This window comes from Triturus cristatus, chromosome 3_2 (genome assembly GCF_964204655.1).
Source record: "Triturus cristatus chromosome 3_2, aTriCri1.1, whole genome shotgun sequence".
In the NCBI taxonomy this organism is placed as follows: Eukaryota; Metazoa; Chordata; class Amphibia; order Caudata; family Salamandridae; genus Triturus; species Triturus cristatus.
Genome location: NC_140584.1, coordinates 693136785 through 693157503, shown reverse-complemented (window position 1 = coordinate 693157503; position 20719 = coordinate 693136785). Strand labels below are relative to the sequence as shown.

At 41.8% G+C, this 20719-nt stretch overlaps 1 protein-coding gene across 3 annotated transcripts in view; it reads left to right on the top strand.

Annotated features, from left to right (window-relative positions):
* The first annotated feature begins 2621 nt into the window (after positions 1–2621).
* The window catches only part of MOB4 (MOB family member 4, phocein), a 178021-nt gene continuing 159923 nt past the window's right edge, over positions 2622–20719 (top strand). For 2 of the 3 annotated variants that reach the window (XM_085648743.1, XM_085648744.1), the window contains exons 1-2: positions 2622–2776; positions 12092–12154. In XM_085648743.1, the coding sequence (XP_085504869.1) occupies positions 2717–2776; positions 12092–12154 (123 nt within the window). In that variant the 5' untranslated portion in view covers positions 2622–2716. The remainder of the gene's footprint in view (positions 2777–12091; positions 12155–20719) is intronic. The other variant, XM_085648742.1, reaches the window with a different exon arrangement.

Sequence of the window (20719 nt, the reverse complement as noted above, 5' to 3'; positions counted from 1 at the left end):
GGCAACCGGCTCATTCCTTCTCACACGAGCCTTCATACCCGCAAATCTCTCCAACCCCATTAACTTGATTTTAATCCTCCCGCAAATGCCAAGGAAGCACCCTCGAAAAATTCCTCCATTATTTATTTTTTTAAATGTATAATCAGCAATTTATAGACTAATCCTTCTAAACAAAGCCAATTAAAATATAACCTTATAAATAATTCACACATTTCAACATTTAAATATAATGTAATTAAATTATTTTCGCTTTAAAAAGGATCAACTTATCTGTTCACTGAGCAGCAACAAAAGAGGAAGATGGCTGCCAGTTCTATGTATTTATGCATGTTCAGTGTTCTAAGAAGACTGGAGTGTTATAATGCTATTGTTTATTTGTTGCTGCTGTCTGGGGAGCATTAAAAGGGATATGCATAATATTGCCCTCCGGGCCTCGATGTAAAATACAGATGGTTATACTTGCATAATATGTTCCCATATAATTTACTTACACATACATAAAAGTACAGAACGCGAAGCTGACACAGGATTTCAAGACAAACCTATTTGAATATCCCAGTAGGAAAGTGGAGCTAATATGCAGAAACATATATAGGTCATGCCTGTGACAGTGCATACGCTGCATTTGTTCTCGATTGCAAGAAGGATTGTTTACAATTAAGGGCTTGGAGCCCTCCCATTGCTTACCATTTTTTGGCTTCAGAGTCACTCTTCTTTGCTGCCTCCTAATTGGCCAGCGTAGGCCAAGCATCAATGTCATTCCTTTCTGTGGAGCTTGGATCAAGCACAGATTGAGTCAACGTAATTAGTGCCTGTCGGCTCGCTGTGATTCAGGTACTATTTCTTCTTTCTCCTGCCACTGCCCTTTCTCTGTGTTGCTGCCCCTGTTTGGAGCTCCCTCCCTCCTCCCCCGCAGCTTAATTGTGTTGCTTTTCCCTTCTCCCATTGTTGTTGCTGCCTCCCTCCTCCCCAGCGCGTCCTCATGTTGCTTCCCCCACTGACCCCTGCTTTTTTAAACCTATTATACAACAGCGTGGGCTTCTGTGCTAAATGGGTTAAAAAAAGGTGCTATGACACGGTCAACGCTGGCTGCATCATAACGTTTTTTTCTTGACTTCAAGCCAACAGATGCCACTTAGGCGAAAAAAATTGGTTTTGCTAATGCTTGTTTATTGCTGCATAGTGGGCAGCTAGCATGCCATGCACTATTTTGCTCAATTATAATACTTGTTTGTTGGTGATCAGAGCACGGGGTAGGTATCGTCTCCGCATCCTCTGGATTCAGGATCAGACGTCCAAGTCACAGGCCATGATGGTCATGTGTTTGCACCTGACTCCTGGAGCTGCAACGTACTTAACCCCTTCAGCGCTGGGCGAATTCCGCCGCGGTGCTGAAGGGTTCGAGCGCGGGCGGGCTCATGACGGAACGGTTCCGTCATGAGCACAGCTCAACCGTGGCTCATGACGGAACCGTTCCGTCATGAGCATGGAAGGGGTTAAAGCAGCAGCCTCGAGGCATTTATTACAGCAATGCCATCACTTTTTTTTATCTTGCATTCCCAAAAGAATTTGCATTTTCTAGATTATGTTGTTTTAATAGTATTTTCAATAATGTTCATGCTCGCATCACATGCCCATTACGGACGGAGCTTTCGACTTTGGAACTGGGGAACCAGGCTCATGTCTTAGCGTCAGCTCAACATCCTGTGATTCCGAACAAATCACTTAATCCTCCCTATCCTTATACACAATGAATTGTGAGTTTATGTAATGTAACTGGTGCTCATGTAAAGCGATCCAATATCCCAAGTTGAATTTGTGCTATATAAAAACTGCAGAACAATGCACAGAGGTAAAACCAAAGGCTTAATGCAGGGAAAGATGCCAGTTTACTGTCTGATATGTACAAAGTGAAACTAGCAAACCTGCATAAATCGTGGCTTGCCCACTTAAATTGTGTGATTTTACATACATATTCTATTTCACAAAAACTTTTTTCTTCAGTATCACGTATGAAAACATTTTCAAATATGTGAGTTCTGAATACCTGTTGTACAAACCCCTACTGTTTGATTTATTATACTACAATGTTGCTTTATAACAATCCTGGCCACGTACAGGGTTTACATAACAACTGTCTTGCCTTTTTAGTTCATTAATGGTTCATCCTCAAAAACTATTATTTTTAATAAGTACTTCTCTTAACAGAGCTATCATGTGAAGTATTAATATCAACGCTTCCACATGTTAAAGAAGTAAACTTTTTTCATTTTAAAGAGACTTTATCATAATTTACGTAGTTGGCCGAATGACTGAAATAGCAAATAACTTCACGGCTCGGCACGTTCATAGTCTCTAAAATCCGAGCCAGTGGTTCTCCCTACTAATTTGCTGGATTAGGCGATTAGCCACCTATATTGACAGCTAGGACAATGAGATTTGTCACTGGGAACTGGCGAGAACCGCAGTTAACACAGAGCTGACCTTGAAATCCGTATACACTCGACGAGCCACAACTCCGGTATGCAACGAAAAAACATATGGAATTACAAACAAGCAGTGGGATAGAAAAAATCACACCGGCAACATACAACGTAACACGGAAGTGATTTGTCTTGCGTCATGACGCTAGTGACGCACTCCTACCAGGCTGCTCTGCTGCCTTACGCACCCCCGCCTCCGAAGCATCCGGGTCTTGCCGTCTCACTCTGTCACTATGGTCATGGCGGAGGGGACGGCAGTGCTGCGGAGGAACCGGCCCGGCACCACGGCTCAGGTACAGAAACGCGTATTATCAGCGTAAACCGGTCTCAAGTGGGCAGTAGTCAAATTGTAGGCAGGGTAATGGAGGCGGCGAGCTTTCTGAGCCTCCTTGGATGCTTTTTCTGACTCGGAACAGGCTGGTGGTCGCGGGGGAGGGTAGGACTGGGGCCTGGACTGTTCTTCTGATTTGGAGACACTGAACCCCAATGATGTGAGGACGATCTGTCACGGTTTACCGGTAATGTACAGGGATAGCACGGCTATCCTCGTTGAGGGCTCGCTGTATGTCCACTGGGACCTTTTCTGAGAGTCATCCCACCCGCCGTGGCCTGTCACAGCTATTAATGGGAGCAGACTTCACAAGCATCGCCCACCCACTGTGTTTCTCAATACGCTGTTTCACACAATTATAGTTGCCATCCCAGAAGATTATGTCGGTGGCCTAGCTATTTGCTTCCGAGCCAAGGGACCAGAGTTCTAGTTAAGATATATGCGTTTCTAGGTAGAACTGTCACTTGCTGGCAATTAACATTGGGATCGCTGTGAGAGGTAGAATCTTGGTTGTACTGCTGAGAACTAGACACTTTAGCATTCACCCGAGACCCACGGAACTGAGGGGTGGTTACTATGAAAACACACACACTTCTGTGTTGTAGTGCTGCTTTTGTGTTTCCAGCCGGGTACTGTTGATTTTTGGGATAATCCTGTCTTCAGAGAAACAATTGAGAATTAGTAATACTTTGGCCGCTATATAAATCACTTACCAATGTGCTTTGGTGCACTGCGTAATTTATTTGTTGGCTTACCGGGGAGCATACTACCCATTTCTTGAGAAAAATGTTTGAACTTGAAGTTGTATTTTTTTTCTTCGTGTTTTTCCCCAACGTTAAGGGCGCTAAAAATGTTCGAATCACGAGTAGTGAGGAAATCTGTGCAATACATAGCAGCTAACGAACAGGAGGCGCAAAACTACTAGAATCCATACTTACTTCTTCTTTCTTGCTAGTCATAGAGCTCTAGTAATCACATAAATAAATAGCATATGTTTCCAAAATGCAATAATAATCATTTTGTTTCCACGCTAAAAAAGTTTGGGACTTATTTTAGGTTCCCTGTGCTCTGATGCTGCCTCACCCCAATAGCAAGTAGTAGAATCTCCATTGTAAGGAAATCAAGACCGAATTCTTGATCATGGGTATGTGCTTGCAGTTGTTACTGTTAATTCACATTCGTCTGCTTCCTGGTTGAACAATTGGACTGTCACTGACAATTACCCCTGTATCTCGTCCTTTCCTGCAGGATTTCACATAGGGAGTTTTCAGCGCTATTTCTTGGAATTATGATCTAGCTGAAATGAGAGTAGGGCATTTCGTAAAAGTCCTACAAAACAGCAACTAGTGGATCCAAGTCATTTGACAAAGGCTACTGCTTCATTTTTTTTCGTTGGTGGTTGCATGTTTTCTGTGAATGAGCTTTGAGATGTGTACCCCTTCCTACCTCTTCCACTCTATCTGGATGTGTTGCCACCCTTATAATTTTCTAGATCATCTCACCTCTACCCCTCTCATTTCCATGTACCGCTACAGTCTGAAGCAAACTTGATAATGGCTGGTGTCAGGACAGGTGAAGCAAGAATGGATGGAAGGCTAGCGTTGTAATTCAATCCATGCATAAGCATGTTACATACATTCTTCGTGTCCCTCCCCCCAACCCCAGGATCCTCATGTTGACAGTAGTGAGTTCTGGGAAGTGACACGGTACTAAGTCCATTATAAAAGAATAAAGATGTGATTTAGACATTGAACTGGGTAAAGCTTATGTGTTTTCTCCAAGAAAGGCAATAGGGGCGTTTCACCTTTTATATTGTACAGAGGACATCATCTACGTCAAGACGATTGTATGCATTCACTGTCCTATGGTGGTATGCTAAAACTAACCCGCTCACAGTTAATTTGATAAAGACAAACTATGAGCTGTGATTACCTACAATATAAGTGCCTTTAATGGTAAACTATAGTTGGAGTACCAACAGTTGATCAGCTGTGGGAAGGGCCTTGGTAAGATTTCATAATATTTATGGTGCTGTATCTCCGTTATTTAGAGCCTACAATAGTTAACCCAAATAACTAAAATCTTAAAACTTCCTTTTATGTCTAATCGTGTGGAAAATCTGGGTGCCAGAATTTGGAGAAGGCTGCTAAGTGTTAGAAATAGTACCCCACTAGACATCAAGTACTGCAAATTGGGACTGGACTCGCCTTGTTCTTGAGCCTTGGGCCTCTAATTGATAAAAAAAAAAAGTTTTTTAAATATTGATTATTGCTGTGCCCCAGCCATTTGAAGGCTATTTAGTTAAGGATATTTTGCACTAGGTAGCTGTCAGTGAACTTAACTATAGTATGCTTTTCATGGCCCGGCTGTAAATCTTGGGATTTTTTTCTTTGATGGAGATATTGGTGTTCAGCAGTTTAAAACCACAGCTAGGAATTAATTAGGCTATATTCCAAAAAAGCTGATCTACAATCGCTTGGCACAACATCTTCATATAGTTAGTATTTTAAACATTTGTAGGGGACAGTTCTGTTAACTATTTAGATAAACTAGCAGATTCGGCTTTTAGGCGTGTCTTTACTTGATATATATTAAAACTTTTTGGTAAAGGAGAAAATAGTCCGGAATTGTAGCAAGCAGCATGAGTTATATATAGATCATGTAGGCTGGTCCTAGAAACCCAGTCCCACTTTTTATTTAACCACACTGCCTTTTGGAATACCATGCATATCTCCGTTGCTCTTGTTTTGAGATATCTAGACCGATTTATTAGAGTAAGATTTACCAGTTATTGGTACCTTGGTTAAATACTTAAATGTGTTCAGCGTTGTATCTTAATGTTGACAAACTGTAGATTGTATTGTGCGTTGTTAATTTTTTTCCTTTTTTCGAATGAGGGTTGTATGGTTTGTATAAACTGCAAATATACTATTTAGTAAATTACTCAAATCCATGGCAGTGATTTATGCTCGGTAGTAGGAAGAAGATCCTTTTGGGTTACAGTGCTGCTCCAGTTTCCCCCCACCTTAGTGAATTCTGCTCTACGTAGGAAGAAGGGGAGTGGGAGTGTATTGTGTAGTGCTGTCGAAGCAAATCCAGAGGCGTTTGGGAGGCAGGTTCCTGAACAATAATAACTCTTTTCCCATAACAATCTAATTTGTTTGCAGTGGCAGTCTTTATGAAAATTATATTGGGTAGCATGCTTCGCATTCACACAGATGTGACAGAACTCAGTCTTATGTGCAGTATAATGCCAATAAATATGTGACATGAACTATTTATAGGTTTGATCCACCTCAAATGGTTTTGGGAGTTGATCCCATTAGAGAGCCCTTGATGTGCAATTATATGTGTATGTGCTATTTGCATAGTATGAACCTAGAGAAAAGGCAGATAGAGAAGTCCTGTTACCTCGTGGTTTGACATTTTTTTTCCTTTTTTTTTTTTTTGCATGTCTTTGCCTCCATTCTGCTTATGTCCTGGCTGTGCATGTGCTGAGAGCCATCTGAAATGGCGAGCTTGTCGTACACATAGGCAGAGTTGCTGGTTGCTATGCTATTGTAGCTATGGCTGTTGATTTTGAAGATTATTCTATTTGGCAAGGACAACTGGCATCCCATCAGGGTGGAGCATGGTGGCCTATTTCTTCACAGTAAAATGCGTGGGCTACCCTGTGTTCCTCAGAACCTGAATTACATGTACACAATATAAAACGATGGTTCTTGTGGACAAAATAAGTTCATTAATCCTTTTTAATTAAGATAGTGGAATAACCTACTCCCCAAGCAGTAGTTTCCTTCCATTCAATGTGCTTCATTTTCTTGCTACCTCACCAGCACTGCACCTTGACTATGCACTTGGCCCTATGAGTACCTTGTCGTTTGTGGTCTATTCTGTATATCATGTTCGTACCATCTTGAACTTTTGGATACATTACAATTGATCTATTTCGTAAGCATTGATCTTTTGTTTATTGGAAGGAAACTAATGCCTGGGGAGGAGGTTAGTTTCTTATCTTATCTACTAAGTATGCATGTACTTTTCTGTCAAAACCACAGTTTTATATAGTCCTGTTTCTTCAGACCTTTGAGACATGCTGGTGCATGTAGAAATACCATAAGAGGGGGCAGTGTAGAATCTGGGAGACTGTAAACCGGGCATGGCCAGCAGGCATATATTGCATGTCATTTTACCTGGCAGTATGCACCAATCGCAGCTATGAAGGTAGAAAACTCCAGGAACCTTCTGTACTTCTTGTGCCCAAAAGTTGGTCATATGCAGAACTTGTCACGTTATCTAAAAGTTAGAGCTTGAATGCATAGTGTTTAAGATACAGGTTGTGGGACACCTTCATGGAGAAAATTGAAGCTGAATCGGATATGAGACCCGCATGAAGGTGAGATGGGATTGTCTGATTATACTTTAGACACTCCCATTTGCCGATGCAGTACATACGAGCCCAGAGAGCCTACCATTGGAAGCCATGCCATAATAGGTGAGGAACCAAGGTCAACTGCCCAGTAGTTGATGGGTGACAGTATATGAGACGGGTACATTCAAATGGAGGTTGTTGCGGTGAGACTGGTGTTTCACAGTGCTTGTAATAGACATGTTGTGTAAAAACACGGGTGGTGACTGTTCTCGGACCTATGTTTTTATTTAGTGTTTTTACTGGTTGTTACATGCCCCAAAGATTAAAAACTCCAATTGACCAGGTTTGGCAAAAACACACTAATTGGTGCTGATAATATATATGATATAGCTTTGTGTAATACTGAAAATAGAAATGTTTTACTGTTAATTGTTGTATACAGGAAATGAGAACTTAATAAAGAACTACTTGGAAAAAAGAAAGTTCTTCTTTGTGCCTCAGACCAGTGTGGTCACTTGGGCATTTTGGTTTCATTTAAAATATCTCAGGTTAATGTTCTCTCTCCTTGTGCTCCCTCAGAGAGGCACCGCTGTTCATTAAATGATGCCATGCTTTGACCATGCCAGCAGCTTATTACGGGTATTTCCAAAATTGCCAGAGAATTCCTATAGATTATTTGTTGGCTGCTGCACATGTGCTGCAGAATCCACATCATACGAGCCAAGAGGATTACTTCTGCATTTGTTTTGAAGAGACACCTTATGCCAGCACAGAATACAGTGTACTGACTGCCTGCTGAATTTCCAATTTAGCATTCTATGCTTGGTATAGTAAGCCCTTTTGGGCACACATTCATCTTTTCTGAATCTGATGTTTCTTTCTTTTTCCTAGGATGATCTTGAAGTGTGTTTTTAGAATTCATTGTTTGTTATGGTGCCCCAAAGTACTGCAGTGAAATAAGATATGTTATTAGCCCTATCTTGCTGCTTTTGGAAGACTCTACAGATTTCCCTATTTTCTTGCATCAAACAAATATACAATAGATTTTCCATTTACATAATCGCCATTTCTTGTTATGCACCCCTTCCTACCGTAGCACGTATCTGGTGAATGATGTAAAAACGCATGTATCTGGTGAATTATGTAAATAAGGGATTCCATAACTAAGTTACTGAGAAAAGGCGCACCAGATATTTTATTATTGTGTAATGTATTTTGTATAGTATTCAATCAACTGATAGCCATGTTGGAGCACATTGTGGTGAATAGGCAGGCAGTGGGGCTTATTAAAATGCCCATGATCATATGTGGATGTATAATTGTCTCCCAGAGTGGAAAGCTTTGAAGGTGAGGGACTTTACAAATTAAGTCTAGGGCAGACAGGCAAGGAGTTGTAAAATGGTCACTTGGGAACTAGTGCAGAAGTCCTGTTTGATGATTGCAGACTTAAAGCTGTAAGGCTAGTGACACAGGTACTGAAGGATGTCTTGATCCGTTCTCGGTGTCTGAGGAAGGTAGTTTAAGTGAAAGTAACCGTATACTTGGCGAGTTCTAATTCCAAATCCTTTATGCTCGGTAGGCTGAATGGTCAGTACGTTTTCTAAAGAGGATCTGGGGCAGACCGCTTCTGGTAGCTCTCTACCTACCTGTAAGTAGATCTCTTGTATGCAGCCCAGCCTACTAAATTAGAGGCTATTGTTTGGATAAATTAACATACATATTGCAGAATTGAAAACTGTGCTTTCAAGATGAAAATGTGTGTACTTTCAGAGCTCATACATTGGGGGAAAAATGGTTGAATTTCCAAAATATGTGTACATTCGAAGTTGAGATAACCTTTGTTTCATTATAACTGGCAACCGTGGCCAATGCTCGGAGGTTATTACTGTGGTAGTCTTGCATAGGGTAGTTACTAACGCAATGTTATTTATACAACACTAATATTACCAGCTCCGCATGATATTAATTGAACATAAGTAGCTCGTATTACAGAAAAGGTTAAAGACCTCTGATCTAGGGTGTCTGGATGGCTACTAAAGCTATGAGTCTTGTCAGTTAGCCTGGTGCTTGACTGTGAATAGCCTTGTGTACAGTGGATTGTGTTTTGAAGATTTGTAATGGACTCTCTCTTTGATAGGATGCCAGTGAAGTAACTGAGATCGAAGATAATGTGACCATTATGTTTTAGGGCACGTCTGGGCCTAGCTGTTTGCAGTTCATTTACCATTTTTGGGAAGGGCTGTCATAGTGCTGTGGTAGAAAGCCAGACAAGAGAACACCATGGTGATGATTAGTTCAATCTTTTAGAGGGATTGGTGGCAAAGGAGAATGGATTGAAGCATGCATAGATGCTAATATGCACTTAGGTTAATTGAATTCACAAGAGGGCTAAAAGTTAAATTACTCTAGAGGATAGCACTTATGTTTTGAACATTTTTGTCCGCTGTTGAAGGCTGGCACTGGGAATCTGGCCAAGAGAAAAGGATGAGTAAATGATCGGCTGGGCCGACTAACGGATTTCAGACTTATGGTAGGCTATGCAAAGTCAGTTATGGTGCACCCAGCCTTGCATTTTATTCCCCAGAACTTAGATTCTTGATAGTAAACCCCCTCCCTTCTTCTATTTTGTTGAGTAACTGCATATCCTCTGCATACATCCAGTAGTCTACTTTGGGAACATCCATGGTGTATGCCACAGTGGTCTGGTAAATACTGAAAGGGTTAGGACAGTACAGAGCCTTGAGGAACGCTGCACATAATAGATGTTGACAAGAAAGGCGGAGAAAAAACTTTACTTGATGGCCTAGAAAGAGGTCAACCACGTTAAGTCTGTTCCCTTAACTCCTCACAAGGCAGTTGAGGAGGATTTTAAGAGTGTTGGCATTACACATCAAGCAAAGATCCTAGAGAATCTGTGAGCACCCATGATCTTTGTCTCTTGGAGTGAGCTGCTCTTCACTGATGCCTAGGATGCCAGTTTCATTGCATGAATGGTAGACAGTCAGTAATTTCTCATGTAGGCTCGATCTAATAAACACATAGCCTGCCCTGCTGTAGGGGATATGGGGAGGGCTTGAAAGGACTATCCATGCGCGTTCCTCTCATATGTTTGGTATGGTCTGCTGATTTTGTTGACACCCATTGTTGAGCCCCATTGGCTGTCTCCTGAGTGTTTACTTTTTGTCAAGTCTCTAAATTGCTGGGGCTTATCCCTTTCGGTGCGCATGATGGAGCGGTTCCGTCATGCGTGTCGGTTGCGCTGTGCGCATGACTGAACCGCTCCGTCACGGCCCCGCCCGCGCACAGAACCTTCAGCACAGCGCGGAAATCCGCGCTAAAGGGGTTAATTATTGAATCTGTGGGTCCCATCCTGTGCATGTTAGTTTGTCTAGATAAACAATAGTTTTTTCTGTGTTTGAGTTTTATGTCAGTAAATAGGTGGATGTATTAACTTTTGTTTGTAACATTGTTTTGCAGAGTTTTTTTTTATATAGCGCGAACTTGACTCGAATCCAATCAGGTATCAGAGCGCTTTACATAGCACCAGTTACGTTACATTAGGACACACATTCATTCTTTGTTAGGCACGGGGAGATTAAGTGATTTGCCCAGAATCACAGGATGTTCAGCGTCATTACCGAGACTCGAACCCAGGTCCGAGGTCGAGCGCCCTAGCCGTTAGGCCAACTCCTCTCCCCATTGTTGTCATTAGCTTCTGATTTTGCTCTGTCAGCTTTAAGTCTATCTTCACTCTGTGGTACTGTGCTTGGACTCTTAAGTGCTTTCACTCTGCTTATAAACTGTCGCTAGCACCTTCGATAGTTTTCTTACAATGGTCCACAAAGTAACGTCTGCCTGTTATTGATGCCTTACGTTTGCCACAGCATGTCTGTTTTAGCAAACGTATTGACATTTACCTCCAAGTTAATGTGATCTTTCGGTCCTGCACCGTGACACACTTTGGTAGTTCTCACAAATTTCCATGTTCTGTGTCACTTCTCCTTCGGTTATACGGTAACATGTAACCAATTACAGATTAATGATCTGAATTGTGGGCTTCTTTTGTTCAATAGTACCAAATTCTAGGAAATTATATTCATGGGACAAAAAGTGATCCAGCAATTGCAGGAGAGGGTGTGGTGCAATTGGATCTGTGCTACACTTAATGTGGCATTGCTCGAAACTAGGCACGTACTGGGATGATATTTTGAGAGCAGTGAATACTATTTTGAAATACAGGTTCCGCAACACTTGGGGAGTGGTTGTTCTGGGATTCTGATTTATTAGGTCACCAAGTTACAGAAAGAGAAACGTATGTGCTTCTGGCAGCAATTATATCAGTACTAGTGTTTTGTGGACAATTATTGGTGCCTTTCTTGAGGGATTGGTAAATGTGAACTTGGTAAGTTTTTTAGCTGTAGACCTTGTCAGTAGAGCATAACTTCAAGTCATTTGACAAACATTCGTTCCCTTGAGAGTACCGTCAATGTCACTTTCTGCGAAAGTTATTGGATTCCCACAGGGATCTTTTAGCTCCACTCTAGAACCTGATGGGGGGAAAAAAACTATCTTGCGCCTTTACTTGGACCAAAAGAACCTTCAGTTTCTTTTTTAAGTAGTAATTGCTTGAGAGCCATTTAGAATGCCATTGAGCCAGAAATCTATGGAGTTGGTGGGGGATCGAAGTTATGTTTAACTGGAATTCATTTACTTGATTTCCTCGCTGACTAGATGGTTGTATGCAATGGTATTTATATAAACCAAAAATTGAATAAATGTGATTATTTTATCCTAAAACGTACTTCTTATGTGTCCAGAGTGTTCCACAAATATTTGGAAGAATGATAATGACAGTTTATTCAATAAATGTTTAGTTTTAAAAACTTTTTTTTTTAACCTCTGCAGGATTTTTATAATTGGCCTGATGAATCTTTTGAAGAAATGGACAGCACACTTGCTGTCCAGCAGGTAAGGACACTGTCATCATAATGGGGGCTTCATTGTGAATCGGCCTTCTAAATGTATCTATTCAGATTTTAATTGTTAGCTCATGCTTGTTGTTGTTTTAAAAAAAAAAAAAGTCCTTATTTAAAATTGATCCGATTTAGTACTTACTTTTAAAAAAAATAAGGGCCAATGGCTGTTGTGACAAAATGTTACTCTGAAGCCTTGCTTTTCAGTATCAACCACATGTATAATCTAAATTATCTGTTAAATATCCAAGTTGACTGCATGTGTGATCTGTTATGCAATTATCATATTTGTTTTTCGTATCTGGTTGCACAGTTTCCAGTGCATTATTTCAGAGCATGTATATCTGTAATATGTTGATAGCACCTTCATATCTGTGGTGTTTAAGCTGTCTGGAGTGAAAGGTTGTTTTTAGATGTGTTCTGTGTTTGTGAACCATGCTGGCACACGAGGAAGCTCTCTAATCAGCATATGAAAATTTAAAAAGTAGATTTTCCCTTCCCTCATTTTACTGTACGCACGTGGTTTATAGTAGGTTTATTCTAGAAGAACATACTGTTCTAGGTGACTATTGTGCCAGCAATGTACAAAACAAGTATATCCGATCCTTTTATTGTTCGCAAAGAGTGGGTTTCAACTGGATTCAAAATATAACTGGCCAAATGAAATATACTTCCTTTGCCTGGGTTTTGTGATGGCTCAAGCTATGTGGGGTGTGTTTTATTTACTTTTTTTTTTTCACACCTATGAGAGCTTTTTAGGTCTAATGAAGGAGACCATGAATCATCTTAACTAGATTATACTGGAGAGTGAAATGAACAACTGATCTGCTGTTTAATATGTCAAGAAATGGAGGATAAAAGCCCTGATGCTCTTGGAAAAAGTCTGCTGGCTGAGGCTTTCAGATTACAGCTGTACATTTCATGTCATGTTTAAAAAGTAATGTGCGATGCATTAAATATTACACTGTAAGAATACAAATTGGTTCCACAACAGTTCACACAGACCTTTTCTTGTAGATGACACAGATAAACCACTTCCCTTGGCAAGAAATGAAAAATGTTCACATGCTCATTCAGTTGTCTGGAACTTAAGAGGAATGCAATTTTGATCAATTGTAGTCTTTTTTTTCTATTATTACTGATTTTCTCCTTTATTTCCTGCAGAAAGTAATTCTTGAGTGGAATAAACTCAAGTTTATTTTATTTATGACGATGCAGCTTAGTCCAATCAAGTTATGTCAACGTTCATACATGGAATAAAGAAAAATTAGCAATCACAAATACAAAGGGAGAAGACCGAAACATATACATCTACCGTGCAAAAAGCCCCCAGGGCTCGACTAATCTTTCACCACCCATCCTGCATTCCTCTCTCAACTCTATTCTACTAGAATATTGGTGCCTACCCATGTCCTCAAATTGTATCTTTTTTTTGTAGAGAACCTGTACATTTACCATATAGCACTTCGTAATTATGTACTTTATTTATCTTATTCGTCCACTGTAGAAAGGTGTGGATCTTCTGTGATTTCCAGTTTGCTAAGATCAATGATCTAGCCACCAGCATTGAAATAGAGAATATCTGTTGTTGGATAATAGATATTCCTTCCTAGACTCCTAGCACAAGGAGAGCTGCCTGAGGATGTGGTATGACATTCACCCCTAATTTTGAGTTGTTTTCCCCAAAGATATCTTGCCAATAATCCCTTAGATGGCACAAGTGAATATAGTGTGCAGTCACCGTTCTGATCATTGCACCTAAAACAATTTGCCTCCACCTGGATAGAATTTATGCAGTTTTGCTGGGGTATGATACAGCAGCCATTTGCTATAGAAAGATGATATTCTTAGATTGACGGCTCAAACTGCCTTAGCGCTAACATGATTAAAAAACTTCCACTGTGAGATATTTACTTTGCACCTGGTGGAGGTTTCAATCCGATGTAATACCTCCGATATCTTACTGTCTTTGCCTTTGGAAGTTCTTTTATACATTTAAGTGAAGACGGTTCTGCTTGTTGTGTCTATACTGCAGTTTCCTTGCTTGGATATGCCAGACTTATGCTTATCTCGTTTATCTGGTGAAGTTAGTTTTACTCATTTCTTCAATGAGCTTCACTAGAGTTGCATATCAAACACCCATTTGCAATGCAATGGGTCTCACATTTAGGAGAGTAACAGCTATTGGCATTGTAAATGACAATGTCTTTTACCTATGTTTTGGAACTGTGTAAGGTGGAATTTTGTGGAGTGGATTAGATTTGTGTAGTGGAATTATGTGAAGAATAAAGATTTATTTCTGAATGGGAAATAACCCTCAGAAAGATGGGCGGCAAGACATAGACCCCTATGCTGGCAGGTACAGATCCCAGAGGATCAGTAGGGTTAAAGACTCCCTGGTAAGGACACAAACAATGAATAGTGTAGACCCAAGAGGCTGGGCCAGGCACATACTTCTCCAAAAGGAAGGAGGTATGAATAAGCCAGAAGCCACGAAAATGGGGGAGGGTGATTAGAAAAACATGATACATCACAGAACTTTAAGATGCAGGGGAAATCAAAGATGCCTGGGGTGGAAGACCTATTTAGATGCTAGAAAGTAGACCCCTTTCTCCCAGAGTATGACCAAGGAGGGAAAATGCCCATGGAGATGAGTAGTGTTTAATAAGTCTCCAGGTGCAAATGTTTACATGCATAAGAGAGCAAGAATACCCCAGGCACACAGGCTAATAATTACAGGGACCCCAGGTAAAGTTTCAGGTTACACACCACAGACTAGAAGCTTGAAGAGGCAGAAGATGACTCTGAAACCAGAGAATTGGAGATGGTGAGGCTGCAATAGCCAAAGGTAGGGTATATTCTACATGCTCAGGAGTCAGTAAGGTCTAATCTCTAAAACCGGTTTAGGAGTGTTGAGTATGCAAAGCATGCTCTGCTTATACCTTTTGCATCTTGTCATACCTTTTGAACTTGTAGATGTGGTTCTGTTAAAAACTCAGTTTTTTAGATGTAGATATAGGAGTTGGAAGCTGAGAGGGACATACCTTAGATCCTTACTTGGCACATCCTGAGATAGGACTGGTAATTAAGCCTACAAAGGTCAATGAAGGGTATAGAGCTATCATTAGGGCATTGGGCGCAATAGTGCCAGGTAATCACAAATGTGATCGGTTGAATGCTTGCAGATGTTTCAACCACTGAGCAAGAAGTCTTGGTCTGTGTTTTTGTCCACTAAGATACTTTCAAATGAGAATTATTTAAATCTCCAATAGCAACAGTTGAGCCTAAGCTGCTAGGCAAGGTCCCTTCTGAATGGAAACAAAAGCAATTTTAGACACTTTCAGCCTAGTTAGGCCTCAACAGTGAGGTATAGCTAGTCCTGTGGCCCAGCAAACATGGAATAAACGCATTGGCATACACATCCTGCATCACAAAACTAGAATGTTTGCAAAAGTCTCCACCTCTTGCTCACTGTGCCAGTTGAAGCCCGAACCAGTCATAGGTAAATGTTCCTTGGTTCTGCTCCAATAGAACAGTCCACACGAACTACGGCTCAGGTCCAACTGTGGACTACTAAAACCCCAAGTGTGAGAAGTAGCCACTCCACCCAAAATCTGCTGAACGTTTAACATTCGGTCAGAGTATTATTTCTCTTGCTTGCATTAGTGACCACAGACGGCGATTGGACAGAGGGTAGAGGACCCCGAATGTGCGGCATAGATTCTTGGAGACCGAAATGACTGGCAGACCCATGGGTTTTCAGTGGCAGATCACTGGAGAAACGGGAAACGAAGGAGCACATAGCACTGGGGTTAAGTTGTTAGCAAAGGCCATGGAAAAGTGGCTATTGATTAGAGACACTGGGAAGAGTGGAGTAAAACCAATTGTAAAAGCTGGAATGCAAAGACTGGGAAGGAAGAACTCCGAACAGTGTGTCAAATATGATATTTGAGAACAGAATCTTAGACCAGGAATTTAAACGGTGTGGGATCAAATCACAGAGGAAATTAGATGCTCCAGGACAGTACCTGGTGATTAACAGCACGAACCGTGGGAAAACGAGGTCTGTGGAGAGCAGCGGCTTGGGGCAGCATAAGAGGCAAGAATAAACCCAGAGACTGAAATAGACTTTGGTAACGAGGGGCTGGCTACAGGGGGCAGAGGCTATATGTGCGAAGCAGAGGCTGAAACCCATGGGACAATGTGCAGTAGAAGTCGGGGGGCTGTGGACAGAAGTAGGAGTGGAGAGCTGGCAGTTGCAGAGCTAGAGTAGCTGAAGCTAGGAGGGAAGAGCCAAGGATGTCCGAACGAGATCCGTGGGGTGAAATACCTCACTTTTAATAAATTATGAAGCTCCGATTAGCTCGGTAGAGTCTGCCATTCTGTCGGTGAGCTGGGGGCTACTGGCGCCGGCGGCCCGCATCATTTTTGGGGCAGCAGGAGGGAAGCGGCCCGTGAGGCACAGCGCGCCTGGCTCGGCCAAGTGTGAAAGTCAGGAGACTCACTGGAACCATGGAGCTGGCCTTGCTGCCGCCTCTGTGACCCTTCTCACCCCTGACCCGCAGCTCTCCTTTAAAGCCTGCTCTGCCGCTGCTCATGCCCACTGCTGCCCTCCATGATTTCACCCAACGCAAAGTGGCATCATCACCCCCTGCAACATCTTAACACACCTGGTTATTGGGTGCCAATCATGGTATTGCTAGCGGAGCCGTTGCTAATGCTTTCCTTCCTCAGAACAGGCTGGGCTAGGAAAGTTCAGCCCCACACCCTAGATTTTAATGCCAGATAAATTATGTCCATGGCCCCAGTCCCCGTTTCTCATTGGTTTTACTCCTTAACCCACTATCGGCTGTCTCTCAGCCAGTAACAAGTGTAGGTAACTAGAGGATCTGGGGCTTTGTTTGCAGGACCCAACGTGGCTGATTCTCCCCACCCCCTGCTGGCCAGCCTTGTTCTTTATGATGCGTGTCTTCTCCTCAAATGTAACTGCAAAGGCCAACTGTACTCCACTTTGGTGCGGTCATGTTTAGCATTAGCCACACACCGTAATTAATTCCCGAGCTGTCTGGGCCTGCAATACATAATCTCTGCTCTTGTATGTTTGGGGCGTTCTGCTGATTTTGTTGTTACCCATTGTTGAGACCCCTTAGCTGTCTCCTCATTTACTTTTTGTCAGGTCTGTCCCGTCTTTGTCTCAGCTGAGGCCAGGGCAGGAGAGAAGGAGCTGCTGTTTGGGCAGTTGAGCCGGGGCAGAAGAAAGGGAAGAGCTGCGGCTATGGCAGCAGAGCTGCCAGGAATACATCATGAATATCAAGCTTTGCACCGCACGTGTTCTGCCTACAACAGCAGGCAGGTGTATAGTCCCGTGGTAGCCATTATTGAAACTGAAACGCAGCATCTGGGAGAAAAGCGTGTGGCTGCCATGGATATGAAGCCTGGCATCTCTCGCGCAGCCGCCATATACGCCTTTCATAAAAACTAATAAAAAAAGAAATTAAAAGGGATTCGTGTGAGCCACGCTTTTAGAAGTCACGTGGTCGCCATTATTAAAGTTCAAATGCAGCATCGGGGACAAAGGCGAGCCGCTGTGAATATCAAGCTTGGTGTGCAGCGCAGGAGAGCGTGTCTAATAGCAGGAAAGCTCTGCAAAAAATAATGCTCCAGGCTGTAATTGAAAGGTACCGAGTAACAACAGGTGTGTCCTCATGGGAAGTTACCAGAAGAGAAAAGGCGATACTAAGGAGGGACTACCAAGCCTTTTGACCAATGAAAAGCCACCATTTATAAAGGACAGTGACGGGTGCCAATTAAGATGGGGGGGTGGGGTGGAGCTTCATACCCATATCCTGAATACAGCATGTCTGGAAGAGATGCGCACGTGCTGCCTAGGCGAGACCTAGCAATGTCCATCCAAACCTTTAGCTTCACTATCTTAATGAGAGGTTTTTAAGTCAATCCTAATCTGAAATAACCATTTTCCCCTTGGAGTCGTGAGTTTGCAGGCGCGAACAGTCTGTTTTTAAGCATATTTCATGGAAAGTGCTCTCGTACTAGAAGAGGCACTGATGAGTTGCATTGTGCTCTCATGTACCTCCTCCTATGTGCCCCGTAGTATGCACCTTCCTTTTTCTTCTGAATTTTCTTAAAAATATCTGTTTCCCAATTGTTTCTTTTGACAATATCTAGGCATTATCACTGCACACTTTATTAATACAGTTGCCGAACTAAAGAGATCAGGAAAACATAGTGTCTCTGTTAACTATTCTTTTATACACAAGGTTTGGTTAGAACTATGTATTCTGTAGCCAGATGTATATTTTCTGTTCCTGAATGGCATCCAAAGGCCACCAGACCCCTTCAGAGTAGCACATTCAAAGAAATAGAAAATTTCTACAGATAACCTTTTCCGGAAAATTAAAGTTAAATGAAATTTACAAAGCAGCCACTTGGAGATCGGCCCACCTCTATGTTAGAATCTATTATCTGAACTCTAATTCCAGAGTGGGGCATTTAAATGGGTCATATCTCTGTGCGGGAGAACTACGTTGCTAGTAAAGTAGTGTGTGTGTGTATATAAAGTATTCTTGTTTGTTCCACTTGTTTTCTCACCCCTCTTTGATGTGCCTAGTGTGAACTTGCCGTTCTAGTGCTCATCAAGAAGTATTCCACGATGAAGAAAGAAAATCTACTTGTTATGCTAGTTCTTAATCTTTGGTATCTTGAATACATTATAGTCCTAGTTCTTCATCATTGATATCTTCGTTACACTCCTAAACACCCTTACCACCTTCCTGCTAAGTCAGGAGAAAGAAAGTTGAAATGGTGTCCAAGACCTTTTGTCTGACATAGCATTTGGCATGAACTGAGGACTTATTGTCACTAGTAGAGTGTTTTGGGGCTCTTAAGGCCTGTACCTGACATGAATGCTAATTTAAAATCTATTGCTACCTTTCTGATCCGGTTTTCTTTCTTATATTAAATGCAAGACTAAAAGAGGGTTTAATAGTTTGGTAGTTTTTAACTCCTAATAAATGTTCATTTTGGAAAACAATACAATTGTCTTAGGTGTTCTGGGATCCAGCACAATACACGTATACTAATAAATGTTTCAGAATTCCATTAAGAAACCCATAAATAGGATGACAAGTAAGAACATGTTTCTTTTCACTAGCCTCTCCTCAGACACGAGAAGTAAAATACTCTCCTTCTTGGCTCCACCCCCCCCTTCTTTTTTTGCCTGGCTCCTCCTCTGCCCTTTTTCTTGGATCTTAAATATCTCTAATTGGAAGTAGCCTTTATAATCCAATGGCTCAGCTCTTCTTTTTCGGCAGTTGAATGCGTTGATGCAGTTGAATCTGACTTTGCAGTACTGTCCTCCATTGGGTACTGTGATACCCCTAAGTTTTACGAGTGAGCTTGCACTTCCAAAAGCTGATAATGGGAAGTCCATATATATATTTTTTATTTTAATAAAGCATTTTATTGTTATGCAAATCGGTAGCACAGAATATTCCACTAATACGTAACCCTTGCATAGCTTAACAGAAACAACATACACTAGCAACATGTGGGAGCAATAGTCATTGTATCCTTTTTGTCAACTCCAGCCGTTCTTCTATTTACTTGTTGACGGAGATATCACAGCACAGTTATATACCATTGCATCGTAGCTAACATTCAGCAACATCGCAAGCAGCACATGATGTTGGAGCAGAACACTCTTCTACCTGAATATTCCGCTGGGCAGTGATGACCGTGCCTTAGATTGTGTAGTTAGCTGTGTGTTGGTTGGGGGTAGTTGGGCAACTTGATCCACGCTGGATGTTTGTTTGGACCTAGGTTGGGTGTCTCATCCTGTCTAAGCCACTCCGCAAATGGAGCCCAGATGTCATTGGGTCTAGAGGCCAGAGACTTAAGTTCCCAGTAATTAGATAGTTATTCTTGGCAGTATGTAACGCTCTTGATCCAAGAGCATATGGGTGGACTATTGCATCCTCCCCAGTGTATGTATATTTCACGTTTGGCTAGTAATAGCAACATTGCTGTTAGTCGTCGCACAGCCAAGGGGACCTCCCTGACATAACCCAATAGGCCTAACAATGGTGTGCAGCATGTCTACCCTGGTAATGTCTTGTGATGTGGTGAATACTTTGTCCCAATAGTCTGCCATTGGGAAACAGTACCATACCAGGTGGAGGAACGAGGCGCCTGGTATTTTATATTCCCAGCATTGGCCATCTGATCTTTTTGTAGCTGTCGGGGAGGTCTATATAGCTGATGTAAGAACTTAAAATGTAGCAATCGTAATCTATAATTGGGAGATAGTGATTCCGGTTGGCCGCAGCAATATTGCCACTGCGCCTCTTTGAGTTTCCCATCTCAAAGTTCCATAATTTTATTGTGCGTGGCTTTGTCACTGGATGTTCACACTGCATGGAGATGTATAATTGGATAATTAATTTGCACAGTGTTCCAAAGGTGTGAGAGTGGGCAGTGGGCCCGTAAATGTGCTGTGCACTTTCCTGCAGATGGCTCTCAAATGGTAATATAATATGGTGTC